This window comes from Myotis nattereri (genome assembly GCF_964212035.1).
Source record: "Myotis nattereri genome assembly, chromosome: 6".
NCBI lineage: Eukaryota > Metazoa > Chordata > Mammalia > Chiroptera > Vespertilionidae > Myotis > Myotis nattereri.
In genome coordinates this window covers 75,735,490-75,763,279 of record NC_138081.1, presented here as the reverse complement: position 1 = coordinate 75,763,279, position 27,790 = coordinate 75,735,490, and the positions used below count along the sequence as shown (strand labels likewise).

The 27,790-nt window shown below is 37.6% G+C and overlaps 2 protein-coding genes across 2 annotated transcripts in view; both read right to left on the bottom strand.

The window, feature by feature from the left end:
* The window catches only part of MAP3K5 (mitogen-activated protein kinase kinase kinase 5), a 177,385-nt gene that overhangs the window by 56,116 nt on the left and 93,479 nt on the right, over nt 1–27,790 (bottom strand). The window contains exons 8-13 of the mRNA XM_081093870.1: nt 23,310–23,422; nt 18,285–18,444; nt 16,020–16,173; nt 9,415–9,522; nt 3,854–3,903; nt 1,160–1,255 (exon numbers count right to left, since the gene is read on the bottom strand). Of these exons, the coding sequence (XP_080949996.1) occupies nt 1,160–1,255; nt 3,854–3,903; nt 9,415–9,522; nt 16,020–16,173; nt 18,285–18,444; nt 23,310–23,422 (681 nt within the window). The remainder of the gene's footprint in view (nt 1–1,159; nt 1,256–3,853; nt 3,904–9,414; nt 9,523–16,019; nt 16,174–18,284; nt 18,445–23,309; nt 23,423–27,790) is intronic.
* On the bottom strand, nt 25,299–26,942 carry LOC308521061 (ubiquitin-like FUBI-ribosomal protein eS30 fusion protein). The gene has a single exon (XM_081093871.1). The coding sequence runs from the start codon at nt 25,742–25,744 to the stop codon at nt 25,346–25,348; it is 399 nt and encodes a 132-aa protein (XP_080949997.1). The 5' UTR covers nt 25,745–26,942; the 3' UTR covers nt 25,299–25,345.

Here is a 27,790-nt window from a genome sequence, read left to right as displayed (position 1 = left end):
GAGAAACGGCAGCATCTTCTAGCGCAGTGGTTCTCAACCTTCCTAATGCCGTGACCCTTTAATACAGTTCCTCATGTTGTGGTGACCCCCAACCATAAAATTATTTTCGTTGCTACTTCATAACTGTAATTTTGCTACTGTTATGAATCGTAATGTAAATATCTGATATGCAGGATGTATTTTCATTGTTACAAATTGAACATAATTAAAACATAGTGATCAATCACAAAAACAATATGTAATTATATATGTGTTTTCCGATGGTCAAAAACCTGTGAAAGGGTCGTTCGACCCCCAAAGGGGTCGCGACCCACAGGTTGAGAACCGCTGTTCTAGCGAGACTTTGCATGGGTACCTGGATGGGGGCTGGTCACAAGAAAGAACAAGCCATAATTAGGAACTTGGACTTCTCAACTTCACCCTCCATCCTCCACAGAGGGTGAAAGGGGCTAAAAATAATGATTGATCATGTCTATGTGATAAAGCCTCCATGAAACTCCAATAGTACAGGGTTGAAGGAGCTTCCAGACTAGCAAATACGTGGCTGCCAGGAAGGTAACACACTGCAACTCCATGGGGACAGATGTTCCTGTGCTTTGGGACCCTTCCAGACCTTGCCCTACATATCTCTTCATCTATCTATTTGTTCATCTGTACCTGGTATCACATCCTTCCACTAAACTGGTAAACGTATTTCCCTGAGTTCTGTGTTCTGCTCTAGCAAACCAATCAAACCCAAGCAGGAGCCATTGGAACCTCTGATCTATAGCCAGTTGGTCAGAAGCACAGGTGAGATCCCCTGAGCTTGCGACTGGCATCTACAGTGGGGGCAGAAAGTCTCATGGGACTGAGCCTTTAACCTGTGGGATCAGACACTTTCTCCAGACAGATATTGTTAGAAATGAATTAAATTGCAGGATACTCAGCTGGTGTCACAGAGAATAGCTTGTGGTTGATCAGAAATGTCAGAAATAAAGTGATTTGTTAAAGGGAGCCCCCAAAATTCTGATAAACATACCACATAATTATAAAATATTAGCCCAAATAAAATATTTACATAGCCTTGAATTCTTTTCAGATGCTATATGTTCACTCATTAATTAAAAATAATGATCACGCAAGAACCATCTTTTTTACACAAACCATGACTAATACGTACTTTTTACAATGAAGTTCGGTACAGAAATAGATTTGGAAATCATCAGAATTGTGAAGCACATAAAGAAAACAGCATCGTTCTTCAAACTTAGAAATACTGAAACAAACAGAGAGAATTATTCAGGGAAATCCCAATACTTCAGGAACTGTCATGAAAAATAAATACTTTTTTTTATCTGGTCCCAATTATAAAATCAATGTTGTTTATGACAAAAAGTTAAAGACAGTACTTTAAAAAGTAGTATTTCCTGTACCACAAGACTAAAATTACTGAATTTTCTGAGAATTGTCTTCCTCCTTATGTCTGTAAGACAGAGTTGCTCTAGGGCAGTGATGGCGAACCTTTTGAGCTCGGCGTGTCAGCATTTTGAAAAACCCTAACTTAACTCTGGTGCCATGTCACATATAGAAATTTTTTGATATTTGCAACCATAGTAAAACAAAGACTTATATTTTTGATATTTATTTTATATATTTAAATGCCATTTAACAAAGAAAAATCAACCAAAAAAACAAGTTCGCGTGTCACCTCTGACACACGTGTCATAGGTTCGCCGTCACTGCTCTAGGGTTTGTTGCGCACACAGAAGCTGTGTCCCTCCCCCTCGGCCGGAGGAAGGTGTCCTGCCCTCTGCAGCGCTGGCCCCGTGCCAGGAGGACCAGCCTAAGTGTCCACTGGCTGACTGACCTTGGTGCTCTGCTCCTCTGAGGTCTGCAGAACAACAAAATGCTTCCCAAGCTAGAAGGGCAATGTGTGGAGGCAGGAAAAGCACCTCCTTCGTTGTAGAGATTTTACAGAGAGGAAGCAACAGTGGAACATCACTTGGTTTGGACTAAGCAAGTGGCTTACTTCACAGCAATTAGAACAGTTCTGAGATTACCAGTCAGGCCATGCTGTTTTATACCAAGGGTTGGCAAATATATTCTGTAATGGGCCAGAGAGTAAATATTTCAGGTTTTGTGGGCCAAATGACTCAATTTTGCTGTTGGAGCAGACTTAGACAATACACAATGAACAAGGCTGAGTTCCAATAAAACTTTATTTACAAAAACAGGTGGTGGGCCATGTTTGGCCTGGGGGTGTAGTTTGCTAATCCCTATTTTATGCCTTTGCACCTGCTGTTCCTTCAGTTCAGAATGCACATTTTTTTTTTACTTTTAAAATAAATTCTACTCATCATTTAAGACCAAGCTTAGACCTTACTCCCTTCCCTACTTCTGTCTTATATAGAAAGACTTCCTTTTACACCTCTTTTCTTTGCACATAGTTCTATCACTGCTCATCTCACTCCGCATTATCACTAATTGTGAAGTGTCTGTTCCCCGGCTGCACCTAGAGCTCTTAGAGAGCAGAGCTGAGGTCTTAGTGTTTTGTATTCTTATGAAATAGAACTCAACATTTGACACACAGTTGGTGCTCAATAAATGCCCGTTGACTGAGCTGAGAAAGTTCTGAGGTGATGTAAGACAAACTGCTGAAGTCGTTGGACTTTCTTCTATAACTTCTCATCTCTTTATAGAGGAGAAAACCCAGGAGAGTTAGCTTTCTTTGAAGTCACACACTGGAACTCACATTTCCCAATATATAAGCCAGCAGTAGCCTCATGTAAGCATTCTTTGTATATGCATAAATCACAACAAAGGTTCTGTAGGGATGCCATGCCTAGTTAAAGAAAACTAATTCACTGGAAAATAGATATGATAAAGTGAAATGTATGTTTACCATACTAAGTGGATTGCTTAAAAATGCAGCTATAAATAATGAGTGTTTTACTAATGACCTGTTTTAAAAATCAAATATTAAGAGTATAAAGCTTTAGTTGAGAAGGCATGTATTGGAAAGATATATAATGAGTCAACCCACAATCTTGCATGTTTCTCTTCAGACCATTCATAAGGTAACAGGTGGTATTACCAGGCAAACACCAATTACCAGTTCATGTTCCAACAAAACCAATTACTATTATGCCAACAGCAACAGGGTATTGCATATGTGGCCTTCAGATACTTTTTTCCCCACGTTGCTATTATGTGGGGGAGAAAAAGCAGTAATCACAACTAATTTGGTGTAAAATTCTTAAGAGTTGGTCTAGCATGAGTTTCTATAGAACAAGCATTTAAACATCTAATTGGTGGCTCTTCATTATGAAAAAAAACAAACCAAAACCAAAACCACCTCATTTCTAAATCCCAGGAAATGGCATTTCCTGAGCCAATGGCATTATGATGCAATGTGAGAACTGAGCCAAAGTGAAGTGAGTCACTCTAATCTCAGAACACTTCATTGATGGTAACTTCAGAAAAAGTTTTTTAAAAAATGAATTCCCTATAACCACACCCCATTAATGTGAGCTATGGGACACAATCTGGTAGAAGATGTTTGGGATCCACCTAGGGAGAACTCACTTAGCTCACTTTTATTTATACCTTGATTCTGACCCACAGATCACATTTACCCATCAGTCATCATATTTTAAGTTAGTGACAAGCACAGAGTCAGTTCACGTAACTTTGAAAGTTTTTGCAAATCTTTCAGTCATGGAGATAGTGAGTCTAAAGAAGGTTGAGCATTTCATTAATAGAAGGATTGCTGAGGTTCTTTGCATTTTTAAATCATGACTAGAAGCAGTATTCAAGACAGTCATATTCTAGAAAAATGTCTTCCAAGAAAATGAAATATACCAAGGAGACTTACCTCACTCCCCTGATGGAAGAAGCACTGAAGTTCCACTCATGTATACCATTCTAGAATATAAGGAAAGAACAAAAGATGTTCAGTAATCCAAATTAAAATAACACAACAACAGTGATTTTTTTTTATTCTTTTAAAATAAGATACACAGAGTAATTTTCCCTCACGTACAGTTCTTCACAAACAAATTACAGTGGAACCTTGGTTCTCGAACTTAATTCGGTCTGGAAGCCTTTTCTTGAAATGACTTATTTGAAAACCAAATCATTTTTCCCATCAGAAATAATGTAAATTGAATTAATCCATTCCAGACTCCAAATTATTCCATTTTAACCTTTACTTATATACAGTGCATGTCGAATGTACTGTTTAATCTGTAAATAAAACACTTTTTTCTTAAATTTATCGGACCACCCCCTTCTAGTCTCACATGAATCACTTTTAGCATTTGTTCCAGGTGTCTTTCAGGAGGTCAGCATGCAGAATCTTCGTTTTTGCACATATCATTGCTTCTGACATGCTATCACCGGCTAACTGCTTTTCGTTTATCCAAATCAACAACAATTTTTCTACCACTTCAATTGCCTGTGATTGCTGTTTTGTGAGCACTTTCACACCCTTAGCAACATCAGCACTCTCGATGGCCAAGAATCTTTATGTTTTAAAATTGTGCTAATTGTCTATTTTGCCAGCAATAAAAGCAAAAAATCAGGAAAATATTCACAGCACAATTTCCTGAGATGTTAACAATGCAAGGTTTAGTGATAGACTGATTCATATTTGGGCATTTTCTTCTTTTGTTGCCTGGGAGACGCTTTTTGTCATGTTGTCACCTGAGAGATGCTTTTTGTTGTCATGCTGAGGTGTCAGTATGAAAGGGTTGTTGGGTCAAGAACCAGTTTTGTTCAACAACTGAGACATTTTTCTGCGGACAACTTGGTCGAGAACTGAATTGTTTGCGATGGGAGTCATTGAAGAACAGAGGTTTGTATCTGAGTGGAAACTACAATTCATCCTCAAGCCACAAGCGTGATGTTTACTTAATAATTTATTTATTTCAATAGAACACCTCCAGTAGAGTCTAGGAGGATTAGTCTCATTAATTTCTAAAATTTTATTTTTAGCAGATAAACCTAACAAATGTTGTGCATTAATTTTTAAAGATAAAAATCAGTGATCAAGGTCAATTTAAAATTATTATAGTCAACCAGTATTTCTTTTTTGAAAAAGAAAAAACATTAATAAATAAAATCTCACCCTAACTGGTTTGGCTTAGTGGATAGAGCGTCTGCCTGCGGACTGAAGGGTCCCGGGTTCGATTCTGGTCAAGGGCATGTACTTTGGTTGCGGGCAAATTCCCAGTAGGGGGTGTGCAGGAGGCAGCTGATCAATGTTTCTCTCTCATTGATGTTTCTAACTCTCTGTCCCTCTCCTTTCCTCTCTATAAAAAAATCAATAAAATATATTTTAAAAAATAAAATAAATAAATAAATCTCTACAAGGGTTTGAAGATAACTATTTCTGAATTATCTTTAGTTAATATTTTAAACTAAATAGGTGGTTCTATTTCTTCAGAAAATGGTACAGCAAATACACATGTGTATACACACATGTATATAATGTCCATCATAGCTAGGGTGTGTTGTCACCTAATTTATGTAAGAGTCAATAAATTAATAAAATTTGAACATAAAACATTTGATTATCATATGATAAACACAGGTGATTTGCAGGGTCCAGATGAAAAAAACTGTTGGGATTTAATTTCTTGAATTATTACTGAAGCTAAGTTAACATTAATATTAAATGCATATCTCTGAAAGTTAACTAAATTACAAGATGGGTCACATTCCCTATAAAAATATGTCTGACAAAAATACAGAATTAACCACAAATATTTTTGTAGAAATAAAGTAGTTGCTACATGTGTCCAAGTTTAGCAAGTACTGTAGAGTAGCCAATTCAGATTGCAAGTCAATTCTTTAAATGTAAAACAACCAAGAAAACAAGCTCTTACCCACCTACTTAAAATGCTGCCAGAGGACTGAGGTCTTGGCTGAGCCAATGAAATGGGTGAGAAGCTGTGGCTCTGATGTGGCCCAGAATTCTCCTTCTGGCCAAAGCAACTCAACAAGCCACAATTTATATTCATAGCAACTAGTTATTTGCTAGGATCATGTAACTTATAATAAAAATAGACTCTGTCAAGCCTAAAGTAGATTTACTAAAAACCTCGTTTCAATGCACATTAATCAGGTCATGGGGATGTGACCTGAATTACCACAGAGCAAATGCTGAAGTGCACAACGCCCAGGAAAGACAGAGACCATAGAAAGGGACTCCTGGAAATGTGGTTCTCTGAACCAGAGTGCGCGGGGAGTTAAATAAAATAGCAGCCTGCAGCTTCAGCTGGTAATTTGGAAATTGCTTCTGAATCCCGTTGGCCTCAGGTGATCTAAGTATATGCGCCCCAGGAGCTGCAGCTGTTCACCTGCACACCACTTGCGCACAAGGCAGCCTTAGACGTACAGCCGGCACCTCAGTTTCGTCCTAAGGCCACCCCAGGAGAAGGAGGCGGGGTTGAGTGCAGAGCTGATAGGGCAGCGTGCAAACCTGCAATTGAACACAGCAGCTGACAGACTCCAACAAGACGGCACTGGTGAAACCTATCTCCCATCAGCCCTGCGCTGGGAGCAGCCAAGGAGAGATTTCCCAGGTTGATTGGGCTGGTTTTATAGGAAAGGAGCACAGCATTTTCAGAATGTTAGGTTCCTAAAAGGTTCTAGTGCTGCCAGGGAACTTTTCCTTTCAGCGGAGCAAAGCCCAGAGCCTGAGCGAGATGGATAGGGAATAAGGCCTCTCCCCACCTCCCTTGCTAGTGGACTCTCCACATGGAGGCGCTGGTGAGCCACAAAGCCAACAGGTGAGGTAAAAGGCTCCAGGGCCCCTCTGGGAATGAGGGGGAAAGGGACACCAGAGGCAGAGCTGGAGTTATATTTAACACCAACAAGCCCCAAACCAACATTCAACCTTATTTAATCAGCACAAGCACTGTTTTCTAGGAACTGCTTGGCCTCAGATCCCGTGCCCCAGCCAGGGCAAGAACAGGAGCTAGGAATTAATATTGAGGTAAGGTGGCAGGAATTATAATCTGTGAAACATTACTGGTGCCCTAGGCAATGGCCTTTCCCTCTCTTCTTTGCTAACAAAATATGAATTTTGTTCAGGCTCAGGTGACAATGCTTAGGGACAGTGAAACTGATTAGTCTACATCAGCCATGGTAAGTCCGTTTCCCTTGCTGGTGGTTGGTTTAGGCAAGGTCACCTGATGCAACTTTTTGTATAAGGAAAGAGCGTGACCTCCTCCTTTGGATTTTGTCTGTGTCAAGTGATGCTAGAGCTGCTATTTAAGACCATGAGTGAAAAGCCAAGAAAAGCCAACTCAGAATTCTGACACTGTCAAGCCACTGAAATCAGCCCCAGAATGAACCCACCTCGGAAGTTCTTATAACATGACATAACATTTCCTTATTATTTAAGCCACTTTTAGTTGGGGGGTTTGTAGTTAAATGTATCTTCGAGGGGTGAGAACGTCATATCATCAAAATCTATAGTCCTAGGCAAACATATTCCCCTCATAAATTCCTAGGTCGTCTCAGAGTGGCCATGGGCTGGATGGAGCTGGAGTAAGGTCAGCACATCCTACTCCACCGAGTCCCTGCTGTCTGAGCAGCCTTCAGAGAGGATGGGAGAGCTTAATCCCCAAACCTAAACGGAGGGGAATTCTAAATAACAAGCATTTAAAGTATCTTGCAAATAACTTCTCTGTTCCTCAATCTAGGTTTTTCTTTCATGCAGACTTTCTTTCTTCAAGTACTAACTTACTTACTTTAAGCAGTAACCATCTATTGAACAAAGGGAGAACTGTTAAAAGATTGGAATTTATTAATTTTGCCCCTGAATGTAGAGTAACTCTCAGAGAGTCCCTGAACTCTTGGGATTGGGGTAATGATCTTCAAGTTTTTAAAGTTGCAAAATGAGGTTAAATACTAGCTCACGTAACTGTTCATTCCAGAGTTAGAATGAAAACATTGAGAAAGGAAGTAACGAAATAAATATGATAGATGGAAAGCAACATTCTCTGTTATTCTACTTCTAGAAAAAAAATGTAAACATTCCATGACAAAAACAATCCATTTCCTGCTTAACATAAGATGTATTAAACCTGTTGCTTATCTGTTATTTTATTATAGTTATTACAGTTGCTTTAAACTAACAATAACAAAGTGATCTTATTTTTATTGCTTATCCTCATTCCAATTGTAGCACTTCTGTTTTAAAAAACAGAGAAAATGGCAGTGCTAATGAATGGATAAAACTAGGGTTTGCACGGAAATTGGCTGATTCAAACAGAAACTAAATGATTTAAGAAAGCTTAAATTTTGAACAAGAATTTTTAGCACTAAAGGTAACAGGAAATGAGCAATATGCAAATGCAGAAATTCTTCTTGATCAAAAGATAAGAAAAGACAATTGACAATAAAACCTTTAATCCTTCATGCATTCACTTCTATCCTAATATGTTTATTTCTTAGCATAACATAAAAACTGTCTCTACAATTGTTGCAAAACGTAAGAGAATCAATACAAGGCTAACTCTACTGAATGAAGAACCTCCAGAAAGGAAAAATAATGACCACAAGCTAGAAATAGTAGTCATTTTCCAAAATCTTTGCTTTACTTTCTGCTCTTTTTCTGTCTTCCAAATACTCTGGCTCTCCACTCATTTGCCGGGGCCTTGCTAATTGCTAATTCCTTTAGCCCCATTCTGTTTCCAAGTGTCCTTGGACAACCTTGCTCTTTCCAATCAAGCCTTTGAAAAATCTCCTCTTCCAGATAATGCTCTCCTAATCTCTTTTAGTTTTTGTGGTTTCAACTGGGTGACTACTCTACTTCTGCCATGTGATATATATCCATATACTTTTTAAAAATGTAAATAAAACAATGGCCACTTTAAAAGAATGTTATCAACTTATTACTAATTTTGTTTCTGGTCAGTTACACTTGGAATAATGCCATCATAGAGCTATAGATCTGAACTTTCAATAACTCCTTCCCTGGGTTTGATTAATTTGCTAGAGCAGACTATAGAACTCAGAAAAACATTTTATTTACTAGATTATTGGGTTATTATAAAAGGATAGAACTCAGGAACAGCCAGATGGAAGAGATGAATAGGGTAAGGCATGTGGGAAGGGTCATGGAGCTCCCGTGCCCTCTCTCAGCGGCCACTCTGCCCACATCTCCATGTGTTCCCCAATCCGGAAGCTCTCTGAACCATGTCCTTATGGGCTTTTACAGAGGCTTCATTACAGTCATGATGGATTAAATCACTGGCCAATGGTGGTTGATTCAACCAGCAGCCCCTCCCCTTGCATAAATACATTTTATAATATAATCAAGATATTTTTTCTTAACTAATGCAAATTTTGCTGGAACGTATGAATGCTGCAAAGGTATAGTCCTTCACTATTAATACTCGTCTTAATAATTGCACAATTTACCTTGTCATCAGGAAGCACGTGCCAAATAGATATTGTCTTTTCCTCAACTTCATTGTTGATAGACAGATACGAAGGTTGATAGATTTTGGTTGGTTCTAATATTAATACCTTGAAAACATAAAACAAAATAAATTAATATTAGTGACTTAGGATTCAAACCATGTAGAGCTGACATAACAACAAGGCACTGATTATCGAATGAAGTTCTGGGTCCACCGCTAGAATAAACCATTTAAAGGTCTGACTATTGCCATTCTATGGGTCTTTTGAGTATTTATGGTATTATACAACTATCATAAGTTCCAAAATAATACATCACCTTTTATTGCTAAAAAGCTTGGAAATAAATTTCTGAAGACCATATATTTGTTTGGCTATCCCCAATCAATCTACTGATAGTACTTTTTAAAAGCTTTTATCTTATCAGGCAATACATACTCTATTTCTATAAATGTAAATGTGTCAAAGAAAGGCAGCGATGTGGTAAAAACAAATAATTCTGTACAAGGAAAGGAAAAGACTCCATATATAGAATGTCACATACTTAAGGTTTCCTGCTGCCACACCTATGATCAAGATGTATGGTTTTCATACCCATGTAAATGGATTGAGAAATTATTTTGGTTATTATTGAAAGAGTTTACATATAAATCAAAGAAATGGATATAGCTGTATGAAATAAACATGTTTTCACACTGACTTCATGATACAACTGATATCTTTAATAATGATGTATTTATAATCTTGTGATAAAAAAAGAAAAAAACTTGCTCTTGTTTTGGAGCTATATGAGGGGTATGTGAGTTGAAAATATCCATCGAAGGAGTGCATGATATATTATACTATTACTAATATTTCATTTTAGGAGCAAATAACATTAAAATACTACACATGCCCTTATTTCAAAGGTGCTGCAATTATTATCTATTTTGCACAGATGTTTAAAGGCACCCGCCTAGCTCAATTTTCCTATGCAAACTTAAGTAGGAATGTTAAAAATAATCCTATCTTATAAAGAGGGAATATGCTAATTGACTTTCACACCCTCACAAATGGTGGCACCCACAGCCAATAAAGAGGAATATGCTAATTGACTGCCACGCCCTCAAATATGGTGGCGCCCACAGCCACAAGATGGCAGTGTCCAGTTCCCTCAGCCCCGCCAGGGCAGCAGGCGTGCAGCACGGCCAGGCTCACCCCCAGGCAGGTCCAGCCGCTCCACGTGCCTGCCTCCGGAGTCCCCCAGTCCCCTAAGCCCCCCAGCCACCCAGGTCTGGTTTGAGGCACAGGAAAGCCTCGAATAGTGGCTGTCTAGACACCCAGGGCCGCCCAAGGCTCAGGTAACCAGGGCTGGCGAGGCTTGTGCTGCCGGCAGTGGCAGCAGCAGAGGTGCGATGTGGGCATTGCCTTCCCCTGATCGCCGGATCGCCTCCTGCCCCTGAGGGCTCCCGGACTCTGAGAGGGGGCAGGCCAGGCTGAGGGACCCCCCCTCCAGTGCATGAATTTTCATGCACTGGGCCTCTAGTAAAAAATAAAGCTAAATGCTTAACTAGCAGAGAAACTGGAATAGTTCTTTCTGCTCCACTGCTTAAAACTCACAATAATTGCCTTTTTAGAAATGATCTTGTATCAAGCAAGGTTTCCCAAATAAAAGTGAAGGAAAAATCCTTCAGAAGGCTCTGTCAAGAAGGAATTCACAATACATTATAACCTAAAGTGCAGCTTAGACAGAAATCTGGGTTAGGAATTAACTCAGCCATACACTGCAAACCCATTGTATTTATTTTACAATAAACTTATAACAGTATTTAAGTTAAAGTACAGGGAACTAGAGAAAGGGGATTAGAAAAACAAAATTTCTTTATGCTTTACTATAAAACTGTAAGGGCATAAAGAATTCTTGGTCAGGCTCTAGTTATGAAAATAAGATAAAATATACCATAAATAAACAGAGAGTAAGAGCCCAGAGGGGAATATATTCTGACTCAGGAACATACCAGGTAAATCAAGGTCCAAATTCCAATCAACAGAGTTAAGTGGTACTGGTTAATAATGAAAATAAATGTTCAATTTAAGCTTTACAGAAATAGTGCTCTCCAATCTGAGTACCCTAGGGCTTGTGAAATAAAAAGGAATAATATGGAATAAGAGGTGAGTTCCCATCCCAAAATAGCATCCAAGTCACTGCATTGACAAATGAGAACATACCTCACTCCCTAATTACACGGGCACATTATTTAACATTTAGAAAAGCACAGCACCAGGTTCTCTTCTGTCTTCTTAAATTGTGTTTATTGTCTCACATATTTCTAACAAATAAAATCTGAATTATGTGTTCCTGCCTTGAGATAGGGAATAAACACTGGTTGCAATTATTGTCATCTAAGCCCTTTGATCTGCCCTGGAAATGACAAAACATGGGGAATTTGTAGCATTTTGGAGGCCACTGAAAAGTTGAGAAAAGACACTCCCCCTCCCCCCCAAAAAAGAGGCAAATTGATAAAACCATCATGATTCAACCCACTCCATAGTATACACATTTTTGCTTTTAGTTTCTAGTCTTTTATACTGGTTAACACTACAGTCAACTGCTAACTTTATGTATCTGAAGTGGGAAGAAAGACAGCAAGGCCTATAAACTATAAAAAGTAGACATTTAACTGCATTGTCACGCTCCACTTCCTCTCTCCTGACATTAGTTGATTGGGTTGATGGTCACCTAACTTTTTATTGTAGGAAGGAAAGAAAATATACACAGAAGAGAGGTGAGAGAAAAAAAATAAGTTGAACTGAACCTAAATAATAATAAATGATGGAACCATTAAAATCATTTCCCAAAAGAACTTTCACCTGCTTTCTGTTGCTCAGGGTCATGGTTTTTCTTGGAGGAATGAGACTGAATATAGGAGTGAGATAAACGGAGACAAATTAAATTACTTTCTAATATAAGTCATCTTCGTCTTAGAAAGACCCACTTCAAAAGAAGGATAATGTTATCACCTCAATCAAGTCTTACTGCCGCTTTAATAAGTGTGAACCACAGAAAATGCTACTCTAAGGACATGACAAGTCACAATGACTGATATGGTCCCACAGGAACCAGAAGCTTGCCTTTTTCTATGAAGTGGAACCTGGGTAGGAAACTATGATTGCAGAGAGTGGGCCTGGTGGGACAGGTAAATGAGTAAAGCAGGATGAATGGGACTATACTCAACATCTTAAATGGGAGCAGCTAGTTGGCTCTGTAGATTGTTGCTTTTGAAGTATGCAGTCACAAAGTGCCAGTCCCTTTCATTTTTTAATTAATTAATTAAATTCCCTTTTATTTAATAAAATGTTTTTATTGATTTTAGAGAGAAAGGAAAGGAGAGGGATAGAAAGATAGAAGCATTGATGAGCAAAAAACATTGATTGACTGGGTCCTGCATGCTGTATTGGGGATTGAGCATGCAACCCAGGCATATGCCTTGACTGGGAACTGAACTGGTAACCTCTTGGTTCATGGGTTGGCACTCAACCACTGAGCCATACTGGCCAGGCCCCTTTCATTTTTTAAGAGCAGTTGAAAGTCTGGAGTTTTATGTGAATTCTCCTGATTTTTCACTTGAATTTTTAATAAACTTTATTTTTCAGTTGAAATATTCCACTTTTCACCCATTTTGTCTATCTTTTCCTCTTCTTTAATTAACATGGTCATTATGTTATTTGAAGTCCTTATCTGGTGTCTCCAATATGTGAATCACCTCCAGATCTGCCTCTATTGGCTGTCTTAGCTCTTCATTATCAGTCACCTTTCCTGCTTCTTAACATCTTTAGTAATCTTTGATTAAATCTGAATGACACTGCAGATGCTTTGAATTATATCTTTCCAGAGATTTTTTTTCCTAGTTAGCAGTTATTATTGTATCATCTTGGTCCTATCAGGCCTTATTTTTTATTATGGTTTTGTTAAGGTGGTCTGTTTTAGTTTTGCAGTTACTCCTGGGGCTTGGGTTTCTATGTATCAACTAAGGACTTGGGGTGTTCACCAAGGTCTCATCACTCTATGTTGGCCCAAAGTCCAACTGCTTATCCCTGCATGGTTTAAGCTCTGGAGTGTCTCTTCAGCTTTCAGCCTTCCAAAGGATGTTCTCTGCCAATTCAGGTCAGGATGTCTTAAATATCAAGGGAACTTACCTTTATAAGGTTTATTTAAACCATATAGGTCTCATCCAAAACCCAATTTTAGTCAAAGACTGGGATCTATAGTTGTGTTTATTCACAACATGATTACCCCTTTTTCACACTATCTGAAATAGCCAGGCAGAATCCTGGGTTTCATTCTTCAAGGATCCCCCTTTTCCAACTTTGCCTGCCCCTCATATTCAGATGCCTTAGAGCCCCAAACACTGGTATGTGTCTGCTCCGCCCAGTGAGAAAGCCATTCCCAATCAGGGCTCCACCTCCTTGGGTGCAGCCAGAAAAATGACCTTGGGGGAAAACTAATGGGTGAAGGTGGGACTCAGTTCAAGTACCTCACCTCCAAGGACTGTAGTACTGTGATAATAGCTGTTTCATGCCTCCAAATAGTTGTTTTGTGCATTTTGTCCGGATTTCATAGGTATTTTTTAGCAATACCAATACCATTTACTCCATCATAGGAAGCACTGAAGGTCCAACTCTTTATTTTTAAATGGTGGCAACAAATCCTTCTTTTTTAAAAAAATCACTGAGTGGTCTTTTAAACACATGAACTTACACATGTGCACATCCTCACACGTAATAAGAGAAACACCATTAAAGCTACCCCAATATACCATTTTTCATCTATGAATTTAGCAGAAACTTAACTCTGACAATACACTTTTTGGAGAGACTTTGGGAAAGCAGTCAGCTTCGTATGTTGATGGTAAGTACGTCAAATGATATAATCCCGTTGGAGGGCAGCATGGCAATATTAATCTATTTCACTTGTGGGAATTTATCCTCCAGATATATTTGCACATGTTTAAAACAGCATAGGTATAATGGTGTCTCATTTTTATTTTCTTTATTTGACTACTCAGTGATGATAATTTTCTCTTCACATGATTTGCCCATATTTCTTTTGTGTATAAATTAGGAGTTGGTTGAGGTTTTTTACATATTAGGCAAATTAATCATTCTGCAACATTGATATTAAGTATTGTTTCCCTGTCTCACATTTGCCATGTTTGTGGTGTTTCATACTGAACAAAAATTTGAATTTTTAATGAAATCAAATTGGTCAATATTTGCCTTTCAGGCTTACAGGTCCCTTTCTTGCTTAAGAAGGCCTGTCTCACTTGGACTATATACCTATATTCTACTAACTTCTCTCTTCATATTTTCTGGTTTTATTTTTTACATTCACATTATGACAGAGTGATTCATATTAAGCTAATTTAAATCAGATCGGAATAGCTAATATGAGTGCTTTCCTCTCACAGCTAATTTTCTAGTCGATCAAGTCAATAGTCAATAATTAAATACTTAGATCTGTGCTATCTTCTCTCACCACCACGTTTACTAGCATCAGCGCACCAGCTCAAGGCAAGCTGCCAGCTCACTCTGAGAGAAGTGTTTTCCTAGCTACGCATAATCTAGGCTAGAAAATAAAGTTAAGTGTTTCAGTATGAAAGGCTTTTCAACTAAAGCTCCTGCTGCGTTTCAAGCTTCATCTGAAAACAAGAATAAAGAAAGCCTGTTAATGCCAGCAATTGATTTAATTAAATCGAACAGATGATGCTGTCAACAAGAACTACAGAACAAGATTTTGTGACAAGAACTGAGTTGTCACCACCTCTGGGTGTGGAAGATTGAGACGAGGAGCTCAAACAGAGAGAGGTATGGCAGCACTTTGATGTGAGGAGAGATTTACGCACACAGTGAGTAGCCAATAATTCTTGCACTGGATGCTAAAGCTGTATACTGCTTTAGACGGGATTCTGAGAGCTATCAGGGTGGGCATGGCACTCGCTGAGAAGATGAGCAATATATTTTTAAAGTGTTTGTGTGTGTGTCCATTATATATATGAAGTTTGACAGAGACTAGCCAAAATTAGTTGCAGACCAAAACCTACAAGTCATCATTTCCCATGATCTAAAGCATTGTAAAGCGTGATTGTGGATACTACATCTAACTCTGACTCGTGAGGACAATGAGTGCTGGAAATGGAATAACAACGCAGGTGAGCCTGACACTTTTCACCACAATAATGGCAATTGATATTGATGACGATGTCAACAAAGCTGGAGTCTGAATTAGAAGTACCCATCTGTCTGGTCTGAAGAGATGTCTTGACTTACTGAACTAAGAGACAATATTTTCTTGGGAAAGTGCACTTTACAACTTACGAAAAGAAACCTCCAAATTTCATGGCAAAACATAAAAATGTATCTCAATTCTCTGAGTTTGAGAAGTTATTTTAAAAAGTAAGCTAATGCAAACCAATGTGCAGAAAATAAATGTATTAACCACATGACTGATGTTTTAGGGCATGAAAATCAGCATATAGAACTATTACAACCACAATGCAAGATAAAGTTTAAATGAAAGAAACAAAATAGAACTATAATTAGAGTTAAGTTAAACAAAGAGTACTTACTGGAAACCTAACTACAGTAACATCTGTCTTTGTGGCCTCGACCAGGAAGTCCATCCAGAAGTCCACGAGTTCCTGTAGAGCCACAGGCTGTTCTGTAGTCAATTTCACAAAATGTTTATATATCAAAATTGTCTCTACAATAGACTTGAGGTACCTAAACATTAAAGATATAAAACTCATGAGGCAAATTTAGAACCACCTGTTCCCATATATCCCAGTCTTACTCGATAAGTGTAAATATGGCATTAAAAATTATGCATTCAGATTCACCAAACATTATCCATTATTTCTTATATGTCATGGACTTTCACACATTATCTCATTTAAATCTCACAAAAATGCAATAAACAGGCTGGCTTATACCCATTTTAAAGATGAGGAAACTGAGGCTTAGAGAGTTTAAGTAACTTGGACTGGGTGATACATCTACTTAAAACATGACTTTTAAAATAACACCTATATCCTATTCAAGGAAGTGGTGAACACATTTATTTTTAAATATACTTCCTTAAGAAAGCTTTTCTAAATAGACCCTTCATAAGAGATCATTATTTTACCTGAAGCAACTCAGCTTATACATTATACAAAAATCCCCAAATCTGATAAGGCAGCTGGTACCTCCAAGAAAAGAGTTAGCAAAAATGAGAAGCAAGGTAATTATAATGAGACATTGGGTATGCAAGCATACTGTAAACTATAAGCATGAAAGCTAACATTAAGTTAATGGAAATTTAAGGCACTGTTTCATTGTTATTACTATTGAATAAAACAAGGTTTGTTTTCTTGTCCATAGAAACCAGGATACCTAAAACCAAATCTCTTTGTACCTGTGCTTCAGTCTCATCCTCCTCTACCATCAGAATGGTTATCATGAAGAAATAAAAAAATTTGGCTACATTTAACGCATGCATTTATTAGTTCATGTATTTCATGTCACTTGCTGACTGCCCTCTGTAAGCATACTACTGACAGTACAACTCTGTTCTCAAGTTGTGCACAGTGCTGAGGAGACAGAAGGTAAAAGGTATTATAGCACCATGTGATCAATATCAACAAAGCTAATACTAAACAGACATGACTAACAATATCTGAATGCAGAAAAATAAAAGAAGAAAATTTCATGAGATGAAATAATCACACGTGTATGCAATGATATCCATGAACTTGTATCTGGAAGCAGGAAGGGTTAAAGGTCAGGGTCTGATTTTGAGCAGATGTGATTTATGAGTGTCCCCAGGTGGAGAAGGGCGCTGCAAGAGGCATTCCCAAGCTGTATGGCATGTTCGGTGTGAACGGACAGCAGCGTGACAAAAACCGAGGCTGGAATGACTAAGCGCAAACCTTGTTTGCCAAGCCAAGGAGATGGACTTTATCCCTTAGGCTGAGGCACCATTGAACTATATTGATTTAAGGATTCCAGTGGAGGGGGAAGGTCAGAAAGATCACAATGGGAGTGATGCTGGGGAGGATTTGCAGAAAATGAGAAAATCCCTTAGGAAGGTATGAGGACATAACAGGGTGGTCATCTCCTCAAATGCTTCCTCTGAGGAAAACAAGTCGGTGGCCTGGGCTCAGAGCTGTTCTAAGCCTTTCTCAGTATCACTGTCAACCTTTAAAAGTCTTTATGGATAATGGTCAATCATTACATGGGATGCATAATAAAATTAGCACTGTTTTCAAAAACAGTCCTAAATGTAGACGGAATTTTGTTTTCATCTCTCCAATCATCACATACATAATGATGAGACTTGGGTGCATGCCAAGAACAATTTCAAATTAGAAAAACACACACACATACACATAAAGAGAGAGAGAGAAAACACCAAAATGTGTGAGTAAACCCTAAGTAAAAAGAATGGTAATTCCAAAACTGAGATTAGATCATAAAGGAAACAAAGGGCATGTATTTGGAGCAGAGGCCTGGGAGGCTGAGATGGAAACTGTAAACCTGCTGATTAGATTTGTAGGAATAAAGTTTGAGGCTTCTGCATGATTTATGTGGGTAACACTGGGTGAGTGGGTTGGTCAATGTGAGAGAAAGCCTAAGCCAGTAGCCGGCAGACATCACCCATGTCCAAAATCATCAAAACCTATATTCAACACATTTTACTTATAGACATCATGTTTTTTTCTCTATATTCTGCATTTTATTCTGTAAGCAAATAAAATAATCTAATTGTAAGTTCAACAAATATAACAATTTGGAAAGAAGTGATAGGAGCTGTTTATGAAAAGCCATTGTATAAACATGTAACAGTTTATTACCATGCCGGTGTCTTCAGTTTAAAAAGCTTTTCAGATGCTTGAATGACTCTCAAGTGGTCATTGGCCAGAACACTGGCCCCCAGAAAAAATCCAACTTCCCAGTAGCTCTGGAGTTTTTCCAAGTTTCCCTTTTTACCAAGAAGGCTACTAAGCTTCACCCCTAGAAGACGGACAGGAAGTACAACATTACAAACACACAGCAAGTAGGCAGAGCTGACTTTTTATTAAAAAACAAAATGAAGCTTTCATTCTTTCTTTCAGATTAAAATAGCCTTGTTCTGTTTCAGATTATAAAAGGGGGTTGAGTTCATTGTAAAAATGTCAGGTTAATCCTAAAGGCACACAGAAGAAAGTGAAACTTACCATTAACTTAAAAACTCAAAGGTACCTGCCACTGTCACTTTGATGTGCATCATTCCAGAGTTTGTAAGCATTTCTGTATATGCAAAAATTAAAAGGTGCTAACACCAAGTGTCTTGTTGTATAACCTCCCTCATTCCCTTATTATATCATAGGTTCTTTAATTACTTGAAAGGGAAATATGCTAACATTCTATCAGTTAGTTGAAATATAAATGTGTACAGTATATATCTTTTGTAAGAGTAAAATGCTACAATATTATATGCAAAAAGAATTATATACTACAGCGTTAAAAATAAGGAAGCTGACAGAAAAATGTTCTTTTGATTAATGTAACAACATTTGAAATCAAGTAATCTAAATCCTCCAACTTTGTTCTTTTTTTACAATGTTTTAGTCCTTCTAGATTCTTTGCATTTCATTAAAATTTTCATCTCTACTCTGTCTTATATTATTTTTGCATTTGTAATTATTTTGCTTAAAGAGAATATATCCTTGCAGAATTGTTTAGTGCCACTAACATCCATAATTGTCAAGAAAATTATCTGAGATTTGGGAGTAAGATAAAAAAAAGGGGGGGGGAGGCATCATTTCAATATTACATAGGGGTATATCCACTCAAGGAGTGTCTAGGAAAAGTGTAGTTAGTTCATCTCACTATTTTGTATTTATTAAAGATCTCAGACTTAGAGAAGTTTACTTGTTAACTTGTGGGGTTTTGTTCAATAGAGACGCAAATAATTTCTATCTAGTAAAACAGATAATCCCTAAGATTATGACCTCTTGAACATAAACCAGTTTTTTAAAAACCAAACTCAGAAATCTTATCCTAACATTTCTTTGTTAAATTATCTGTAAATACCCTACTTCTTAAATGCTCTTTGAACTGGACATATTCTCCTACTAGCTTCGGTATCAACTGAGTTAACTAAAATGTCTTACATGTGTCCATTTTATAGTTTCTGAGTTATAAATGTATATTTTTTGAAAATTATACTTTAACAAAACAAAATAATCTTCAAAAAACTTAATGCTACTTTTTATTATATAATTCCACTTAAGCCATGACTATTTCAGGAAGAAGTCCACTCTTCACATTCTGTGATAAGTTAAAAAGAAAATAGCTTTGTCACTTTAAAATTTTATGAGATAAAAAAAATTACACATGTATATGCAACAACATCCATGGTCTCCTTTCTGAACATAATAAAAAATATAATGAATACAAATGAAAGAAGAAAGTGTGTGAGAAAAATGAGATGGGAAAAACATGTCTCTACCAACCTCAGTTGAAAATGAGCATCTCTTTATTGTGTGTTATGTGCAGAACAATGAACCCAGGACTGATCTATCATTATACCATGTCAACATATATATAAATATTATTGATTTTAGAGAGAGAAAGAAACATCAATGATGAGAGAGAATCATTGATCAGTGCCTCCTGCATGCCCCCCACCGGGGATCAAGCTGACAACCCAGGCATATACCTTGACCGGGAATTGAACCATGAATTCCTGGTTCATAGGTCGATGCTCAAACACTGAGCCACACCGGCTGGGCCATGTCAAACACTTAAGTAGGGACTAAGAAAACGTTTAATAGTAAAGGGAGTTCAATAATAGTTTTAAATAACATTTCAGATTTATTCTTCCATGCCAGAAGTTCACTCTGTGAGGGTGATGTTTAGCTTTGGCCTTGGCATAAATCTATGATTATGACACCAAACCATTCAGCATTTGGACAAAATGTTGTTTTTATGGCAAATAGTATTTTAGCATATGGATATGTCACAATTTATTTACCCAAATGCAGCAGATGACATTTTGTTACTACAAACATTCCTATACACATAGTTTTGTGCACTTATTCAATTGTTTCTTTATAATAAAGTCCTAACCCTGGTCTTGCTTCATGCAGATGCACTGATTTTAAGTTTTGATACATTTGCCAAGTTGTCCTTAGAAATGCTGTACCAATTTATATTGGCACTGGTGGCACCTGACAATAATCTCTTGCCCACACCTTTCCCAGTTATGGATACTATCTTGTCCTTTCATCTTTACCGATCTGATAGAGAAAGAAAATTGCCTTTTTTTTTTTTTTACCACTGAGATTGATTTTCCTTTCATGTTTGTATTTCTTTTGTGTATTAGCTTTTATGTTCTTTCCACATGCTGCATGAACCCTGTTTCTACATGAAGATATTAATCTTTTAGGTATGAAGTTATGAACATGGCTTTAATTTTTATATTTAGAAGCTCCCCCCCTCAAGGAATACAGGAATAAACATCACATGCCCCTCTCCCCCACATTTAGAGACCATTTCCATAGGAACAAGTCCCAGAAGTAACCTCGTACTTAGTGCTAGGCTACAATATTTTTAAGGGTCTTGATCCCTAGGGCCAATAGCTAAAGCACTATTACTGATGTACCTTCTTATACCTTTTTACCACTCCTTATCAGCTGGCTATTTTTCTTTAAAAAAATTCTAGCTAAATTTATACACAACAAACAGTATGTCACTCCTGTTTCAAATATCAATTCTTTGATTCAGTTGTCTGTTTTGGTAATTTAAATAGACAATGCTCTAATTAGAAGTGGTTGGCTTCTAAGAACTGAAGATATTTTTAATAGTTTAGTTTCATGATAGATTTACAACTTGGAGCCACTATTAGATTCAAGGCTGCTTTAATTGAGGAATTTAGGAAACAGAGCCTTTATTGAACACTCATTAGATGCTCAGCACTGTGCAAAGCATGTTGGAAATATAACTCTCAATTCATACAACCATACAATGAATTAGAGCTTTTCTCTTTTCTTCAGTAAGGAAAAAAGAGCTCAGAGACCTTTAACAACTTGTCTAAGGTCATACAGCCTCCATAAATAGAGGAGATTAAATTCTTTCCATTTCAATTTTCCATTACGGAGAATTTCAAACATACATGAAAAGAGAAAAAAAATGTAACAATGAATGGCCATACTTTCAATTATTGCTAACATTTTGCTCTTGCATCATCTTCCTGAATATTTTTGTTGCAACATTTCAAATTAAATTACAGACATCATGACATTTCACCCGTAAGTGTTGCAGCATACACCTAAAAAATTCTATTCTATTATTGCACAATTCTCTAATTGTTTCCCAAATATCTCCTATAGCTTTTTTTTCCAAACCAGAATCCAATCAAGAATCATTAATGGCATTTGTTTATTGTGTTGCTAAATCTCAGTAACCACTCCACCCACACTTTTCCCCCATGACACTGAGTTTTTAAAGAGACAAGGAGGACGGTAGTGTAGAACGTCCTCACATTATGGATGTGTCTGATGGCGCTTCATGGTGACGTCTGATTTATTTTTCTAGACACTGTGATTCCTATTAACTAGATGTTAGATCTTAAATTCGGGCTACACATTTTTGGTGAGGCTATTTCACAGCAGATGCTGTTTGCTCCATATTCACCACGTCAGGGGGCCCGTGTGGAGTCATCCACTAAGGATGCCAGTTGGATCACTGACAGCCTGGTTCCTGGAGGGGATGTACAGGTACGTTTGTTGCTTTGTGACCAACAAGCAATCTGTGAGTGAGCTTTGGTACCGTGTAAATATGGCAAATAATTTTTTTTTTTTTACAAATAAACATTTTCATTGATCCGGGCCAGAATCATTATTTCAACATCACTATCAGTTTTATCATGCGTTCTACTCTATTAGCTAGCACTCTTTTGAAGAATACATTCTTCTGAACAAAATACAGTAGGTATGTAGCATGCTTTAAGAAGAGCTTTATCTCACCAACTGGATGAACTATAGAATGTCTTTAAAAGAAATGGAAAGTACTTAATTTTTCCCCTATAATATCCAATTTTCTGAGACGTTGGTCACCTCCAAAGATAACAAATGAGTTGATTTGTGCTTGGTGATGAATTTTGTTTTCACTTCTTTGTCTTAATTATCTTTATAGATTCACAGATTGTAATACTCAGTGATACAAATTTTATTTTTATTACTCCTTGAAAATGAGATTCAAATAGTGATTTGTCTCAATTCTAATTACATTGTTCTTTTATTACATCATCATTACTGATGGAGACCCAAACCTATAATTCTGATTCTCTCCCATAACATGTCATAGAGTTCAAAAATTCCACCGAAAATGGAGCCTTTAATTTCTTTTTTTTTTAAAAAAAATGTATTTTATTTATTTTTTACAGAGAGGAAGGGAGAGGGATAGAGAGTTAGAAACATCGATGAGAGAGAAACATCAATCAGCTGTCTCCTGCACATCCCTACTGGGGATGTGTCCACAACCAAGGTACATGCCCTTGACCAGAATCGAACCTGGGACCCTTCAGTCTGCAGGCCGACGCTCTATCCACTGAGCCAAACTGGTTATGGCAGGAGCCTATATTTTCTATGTTAGTTTGCACTGGGACAATAAGTATTAACCAGGGTGTTTTTCGAAACAGGTAAAATAAACTAAAAACTGATTTAAGTCCCGATATCAGGATTCTGCACCATAGTTGGAAACACTAAACAAGGAAATACAATAAAAAAATTTTCAGGAAGTCAGATGAGATAGAAAGCAAAAGTCTATCTACCAATGATTCTTTTTCTTTGTATAAAGTTGGATTCCCATGTAAAATATCAAGCTGCAATTACCAACTTTCCGGAGCTCAAAGGAAGATTCAAACTGTTGCCCAGCTGCCAGAAGAAGAACTGCATAATTAATTCCTGACTGTAGTGTAGGCTCACTTTCAAATGCCTTTTTGAACCTACAAAAAAACAACAACAAATGTACAAGTTTACTTTCTCAGTCATGAAACTCTTGGTGTGCAATAGCTTCTGTTTGCATAACTCCAACGCCTGAGTAAGTAAAAATATTCTACTGGCCTTCACCCAGAATCAAGCGTGCTATTAGGATTTAATGCTTAAGTGACTGCGTATTCTCACCCTCTGCTCCTTTGTATTCCACCAGTTAACCTACCCTCCCCACAGCAGCCCAGTCTTTGGAAAATGTCCTCTCTTCAATAGTTTACCAGAAATGTGTGCATGTATATGCAGTAGAAATTTTAAAATGAGAACTGTGCACATATTTTTAAAAGTGGTTTTATAAAAAGCCTTGAAAATACACAGAGCAATGAGGAGGATCATCTGGGTAACATACTAACACAATCAGTTCCATAAGGGTGGTATAGAAATGAAATAAAGAACATTAATTACACTAAGAAATGAAGAAAAACAGAGATTGTGCCTGTGCCTACTAATTTTAGCTCAAAAAGAATAAGAAGCCTTTGCTGAATCTGCATGACACTAAATATCAACCTTGGAAAACACGTCAGCATTGTAAAAGACTTCAGTGCTTGCATATCCACTGTATTTTCAAGGTAACACTTCCATTCTAGGGTTGTTGTTTTTTTTCACATACATCATTCAACAGGCAGCAATACTCAATATCATTTCATTTGGGTGCATGGAGAAGAAGAAAAGTAAAATAAATGCCCTGGTGACTAATAGAAACTACTTAAGACAAACATAAAATGAAATCTTTATTTTAAAAGAGTCAGAAGGAGGACAATATAAGGATTAAATACCTCATGAATGACTATTTGATGACACAAGAAAAGGTTATATAGAAAAAATACCTTATAGTTTCAAGATAAAGGTGTTCATATATATATTAGCTTCAAACAGAATGGAAAGAAGGATATAATACATAGCAGAAATCAATGAAGTAGAAAACAGATGTGCACCAAAGGTTGTCAGCACTGGAAAAAGTTAGTTCTACAAGAAAATTAGTAAAATTAATAAACTCATAGGCAGCAGACTGAGAGAGAGGAGTGAGAGGAGAGGAAAAGAGAGAGAATACAAATTGATGGTCCTACTGGCATTTAAAAAGAAGTAAATGGATATTCAAAACAACTTTATGACAATAAATGTGGCAATTTAAGTGAAATAAAAAAAAATTCTTGACAATCACATATTAGCATAACACACGGGGGGAATGGACACTCTAAATAGTTCTTATTTATTACAGAATTTATAACAACCTGAGATTTTTGTTATCTATCTTCCCCAATAGAATGTAAGCCCCATGAGAGCAAGGAACTTGTCAGTAATATTGAGCATTGAATCTCTAGTACCTCAATCTTCAGACTGCCTGCCACATTGCAGGTGATTACAAAATACTTGCTGAATGAAGAGAAGATGCATCTACTTCTCACCAAGAACTGGGCTGAGACAAGTGATAAACACAGCAGCATGTAGAAGATAAAAGTAATCTATTCACTTCTTTCAGTAGTCTAAATCCTGACCTTGATAAAAACCATATGATCAAAAAGCTACAGACTGAATTAAATGAGTGAATTGCATATCACCTTCAGTGCATTACATTTTAACATTTTTGGAATTCACCACTTTATAAAATATTGACAGTGTATTCCCTTGTGCCTACGTAGGGTCCTTTCATTTCTTGCTAGGGAGAGTTCCGTTTCCTTTGAAGAACTGGTATATGATCTTTTTTTCATGCAACTACTAAAAAGCTTGAAGCTCAATTATACCAAGCATGCTGATCCTTATTACTGGCATATTTGTATTCTCTGGTTCCTTGGTGCTGATTTTCCATATATATATATATTTTTTTTTGGGGGGGGGGGGGCTAAGTGGCTTTATTAGAGAAAACCAGATTACAAAGGACTTTAAGAGTTGGCACTGGGGCCCTTCTTCTTGCCAAAGGTGGGCACAACATTGACAAAACGCCGGTTGTACTGCATCCGTCGCTTGGCCCGACCAGTCTTCTTCTTTTTCTCCTGTTTGGCCACCTTGGGGGTCTGACCTCTTACTTTCCCAGCACGGGCCAGAGAACCATGGACTTTACCTCCAAGCATGCGGGCGGCTACTTCCAGAGTGGACAGCGCCTCCACCCCACACTGGCCCAGGGTAGCCTCATCCTCCAGGGGTGTGCCCGCCAGGAGCACGACTTGATCTTCGGGAGCGATGCCCTCCAGCGAGGCTACATGAGCCTTGATCTGGGAGACAGTCTCCCGGCCGGTCACCTCGAGGGTGTGTAGCTCCTGGGCGCGGACAAACAGCTGCATGTCGGGGACTGAACTGCGGCCTGTGCCGCCCCCGCGAAGATGGAGGGAGAAAGAGGAAGGAAGAGGAGCGTACGCGTCCTAAGGGCTTGCTGCGTCTCACGTCACTGCTCTTCCATATATATTTTATCATTCCATTACTTTTTTTAAAGATTCAAACTTGATAAAAAAAAACACATATAGCTGTTAAAATACTGAAACCACCCATTTTGGCTGAAGATGATGCGTTTTTGGGTAAGTGTGCCACAGTATTATATGACAGCAAACCCGGTGGCTTGAAATGCTATTCACGCCCTGTTCCTGCATTACTGGTTTCGCTCCACTCCACACTGGTTTCCCTCTGGGATCTAGCTTGAAGGAGCAGCTTTCTCTGGGAATTAGCCAAGGAAAAGTACGCATAGCACCACCACAACAGGGCTCTTAAACTTCTGCTGATAATCAATCAAGACACATACCAAAACCTGGTGTCAGGGGGTGGCAATATATACGTCCTACAAAGGTGAACAGTGTCTCTCTAACAAAGAATACAATAGTCCTACAAAGGGGAACAGTGTCTCTCTAACAAAGAATACAATATGGCACAGATAACATTCGAAAAGCTGGGATTAACACCAAATGGTAAAAAAGAAACAATTTTAGCTGGCTCAGATTACTAAGTACTTCCTAGGTATAAGGCATTATACTTGACCCATCAGGCTTAATATTTCTAAATCTGACAACTCTTTAAGATAGGAGGATTTTCTCAGGTTTACTGATCAGGAAACTGAAGCATGGAAATATTAAGCCACGTAATTTATAAGTGGTCAGGCAGGAACTTTACCTAGCTCTGCTGGATTCCAAGCCTGAGCCCTGTTCTCTGTATCACTTTGCTTACCCATTGGTCTGTGTTGAAAAATTTTTTTTGGCCCTGACCAGTTTGGCTCAGTGGCTAGAGCAGCCGTGGGCAAACTACGGCCCGCGGGCCAGATCCGGCCCGTTTGAAATGAATAAAACTAAAAAAGAAAAAAAGACCTTACCCTTTTATGTAGTGATGTTTACTTTGAATTTATATTAGTTCACACAAACACTCCATCCATGCTTTTGTTTCGGCCCTCCGGCCCAGTTTAAGAACCCATTGTGGCCCTCGAGTCAAAAAGTTTGCCCACCCCTGGGCTAGAGTGTTGGCCTGTGGACTGAAGAGTCCCAGGTTCAATTCTGGTCAAGGGCATGTACCTTGGTTGTGGGCATATCCCCAGTAGGGGGTGTGCAGGAGGCAGCTTGATGGATGTTTCTCTCTCATCGATGTTTCTAACTCTCTATCCCTCTCCCTTCCTCTCTGTAAAAAATCAATAAAATATATTAAAAAAAATTTTTTTGAAGTCCTTTTTCATTACCTTTTTCTTTTTTCTTTTTTCTTTTTCTTTTTCTTTTTTTTTTTTTAGTAAAAGTGAGTTGGGTGAAAAAGGAAAGATAATAAAAAATAAAAGTAGAGAACTGTTTTCATACTAAGGATAAAGTTTGTACTCTACAACAGAAATAGATATCAATGAATTCTTGCAAAGAACGGTGTTTGTCACAAAATATATTCGATTGATCTTATTAGACTGAAGACTAGCATTTGCAAAAGAATGATATGGCAAGACTGCTAAATGTGCCCATAAAAATGCACCAAATAAGAAATTTTATGTCGTCGAAAACGTCAAGGTTTTTAACTAGCAAGAGGATAAATGAACATGAACAATATGTTAGTTAGTCCTTACATAAAGAAATCTCTAAAAATGGTTAATATTTTAAATCTATCTATAAAGATAAATAAAATGCTTATATGTGAGTGAAGCTAAATGAAAGAAGACTTCATGAAGAAAGCAAATCTTAAGGATGGAACCAGACATTCACATCTTAAGAGAAGTCCGGTGGCTTTGAGTAACTGCACACAGGCATTTCCACTACTGTTGATTTTTTTCTATTCTGGTACTAAATACTTGTAGAAATAAGATAAGTAATCTGTATTCTTCAACTCATTATTAGATTAAAAAGATGAAAACTTCTCGTTAAGCTTTCAAAGCAATA